The sequence below is a fragment of the Amyelois transitella genome, chromosome 14, assembly GCF_032362555.1.
Source record: "Amyelois transitella isolate CPQ chromosome 14, ilAmyTran1.1, whole genome shotgun sequence".
NCBI lineage: Eukaryota > Metazoa > Arthropoda > Insecta > Lepidoptera > Pyralidae > Amyelois > Amyelois transitella.
The window spans coordinates 3,506,211-3,508,611 of NC_083517.1; the positions used below are offsets into that span (position 1 = coordinate 3,506,211).

Genomic DNA, 2,401 nt, shown 5'->3' on the forward strand with positions numbered 1-2,401 from the left:
GTGGCCTATCAGTCTTTTCAAGACTGTTGGCTCTGTCTACCCCGTAAGGGATAAAGACGTGATCATATGTATGTATGTATATATGAATAAAAAACTATTCTAAATTACAAACTAAAAACTCACTTAATGTAATTTCTTGAGCTAGCCACTCATGGGTAGTTGTCACCGACTGTCTTCTCTGCAGTTGCTAGTCGCGGCTGAATGCGTTTTCAGTATAGATGTAATTATTGTTGTCGTAAATTGGTTACTGTTGTATTGCGTATTATTCACAAATGTGGATAAGGTTGTTGATGTCTCATGTTACCTGGGAATCTATGACACTTTTTCCCGGATTTAAGATTTACCCTGGGGGCAATCGCCAGGAAGGTGTTGTTGATAACGTTGAATTGATAAAGCAATAAATTATTTAACCTTCGCTGTTTAACCCTTACATGACCATAAGATATCCAAGACGAATTATGAGTGTGTGATTATTTATTTTAGTTTAATTGCATGTAAAAAAGAGAAATAATACTGAAAATAATTTATAAATCAAACAGATTTTATAATATTTCATGGGAAACATTTTTCCCTATGGGCCATATGGGTAAATAAAGAAACAGTCAGGTTGATTTTATAAACTCTTATTTATTAGTGCCTAACATAAAAAATATAAATAAAAATGAAAAAAAAAAATGTTAGTTGTGGTACTCCGCGAAACAATTTCGGGTACTTGTGTAACATAAGTGTACATTGCACATGACACATATATTATATGTCCTATTTTCTATGCGCCGTTTAGCGCAGTTGACACACCTTTTCATTTTCTCAGCTTTTTGCATATTATGAGCTGGTAAGTTGCGTTTGTTGCCAATACGTAACTTTTCAGAGGACACTAAAGTTGGCCTAGATCGCTGCCTGCATGTAAAATTATTTATTAGACCCCGTGCTATGTGCTGGCGAAACTCTAGACTAGTCAAAAGTGGCCCTTCCACTCGGTGAGCTTCATGCAACTTTACGTAGACTAGGTACGCATTATTCATGGCAATATCTAGCATATCAAAAAATAGGCGCAAATAATATTTAATTTTTGCTTTTCGATCAACTTCATAACAGGCTTTGCGCTGGTCCATGAGGTCCACACCACCCATGTATTTGTTATATTGCATAACTACCTCCGGACAAGTAACGTTTATTTTTTGGGCAGTTCCTGCTTGCCTCCTCTTTATTGTAATAGTCTGCACTGGGGATATAAAATTTGTCAACATGTGAACTGCTTTAGTATCCATCCATTTGGTAAATGTAATTCCATTTGAACTTACAGCATAAATGTTACCTCTTTGCATACTTTTATCCGTCGGCAATGATTTGGGCACGTTTTTTCTATTTGTGCGAACAGTACCACATGCTTTTGTATTCTGAATCATTAGTTTATGTTGTAAAGCAGGCGAATTGAAAAAAATATCAAAATACACTTCGCAACCTAGACCCTTTAGCTGTTCCGATAGATTTAGAACAACAGACTCGCCAAGTCCGACTTCGGTGTTTGTTTTTTTGCCCGTGTACAGATCAAATTGGTACAAGTAACCTGTTGAAGACTCGGCTCGACACCACATCTTGAACCCCCATTTTATTGGCTTATTTTTGATGTACTGTTTCATTATGTTATGCCCTTTGAATTTGATCATGTGCTCATCAATAGATTGTCTTTTTGAGTTATTCATTGCTGCTTGAAAACATAAATTGAAGTGTTGCATAACGGGTCTAATTTTGTATGCTCGATCGTTTGATTGCCGGTTATTATCATTATCACTAAAGTGTAGATTTTGACGAATTTGCTCAAACTTAGTTCTAGGCATAACATTAGCGACGAACGGGACACTCATGTCTTCATCAGTTGACCAGTAATTTCTAATGGTTGGCAAAACATGGTAACTCATAACAAAATTCATGCCCAAAAACGCCTTCATTTCGTCAAAACTAACAGTAAAAGGTCTCCCATTCTGTTGTGCATATTTGATACTTTCTTTTACTATGATATCAGATAATGATCAAGTTGTGTAACTTCCATGAAAATCTCCATTGGTAACAACATGCCCTGCCGGTCAGAGAGTATATTTATACGCCCAAATTCATACTCACTTTCATGAAACTCGTGTGGTACGTATGAGTTCTTTCTCCAACCGAAAATAGAGATAGTTTCTGAAGAAGAAGATAACGCGCTTTGATTGTTCTGGTCCCGTTCATTTGAAACGGAATCTTCAATAAAAACTACAGCAGTCCCATTTTCTACATCTTGTTCAATAAACTGTTGGTCTTCTTCGTCTAACTGTAGGTCATCTTCTTCGTCGCTATTATCCGCCATCAGCAGCTGTATTATATCTTCATCACCAATATGAAATTCTCTACAACCCTTTCTAGC

At 36.4% G+C, this 2,401-nt stretch overlaps 1 protein-coding gene across 1 annotated transcript; it reads right to left on the reverse strand.

The window, feature by feature from the left end:
* Window positions 1-677: 677 nt before the first annotated feature.
* Window positions 678-1,949, reverse strand: LOC132902494 (piggyBac transposable element-derived protein 3-like). The gene has a single exon (XM_060947738.1). It carries the CDS (start codon window positions 1,947-1,949, stop codon window positions 678-680), a length of 1,272 nt encoding a protein of 423 aa, XP_060803721.1.
* Window positions 1,950-2,401: the final 452 nt, after the last annotated feature.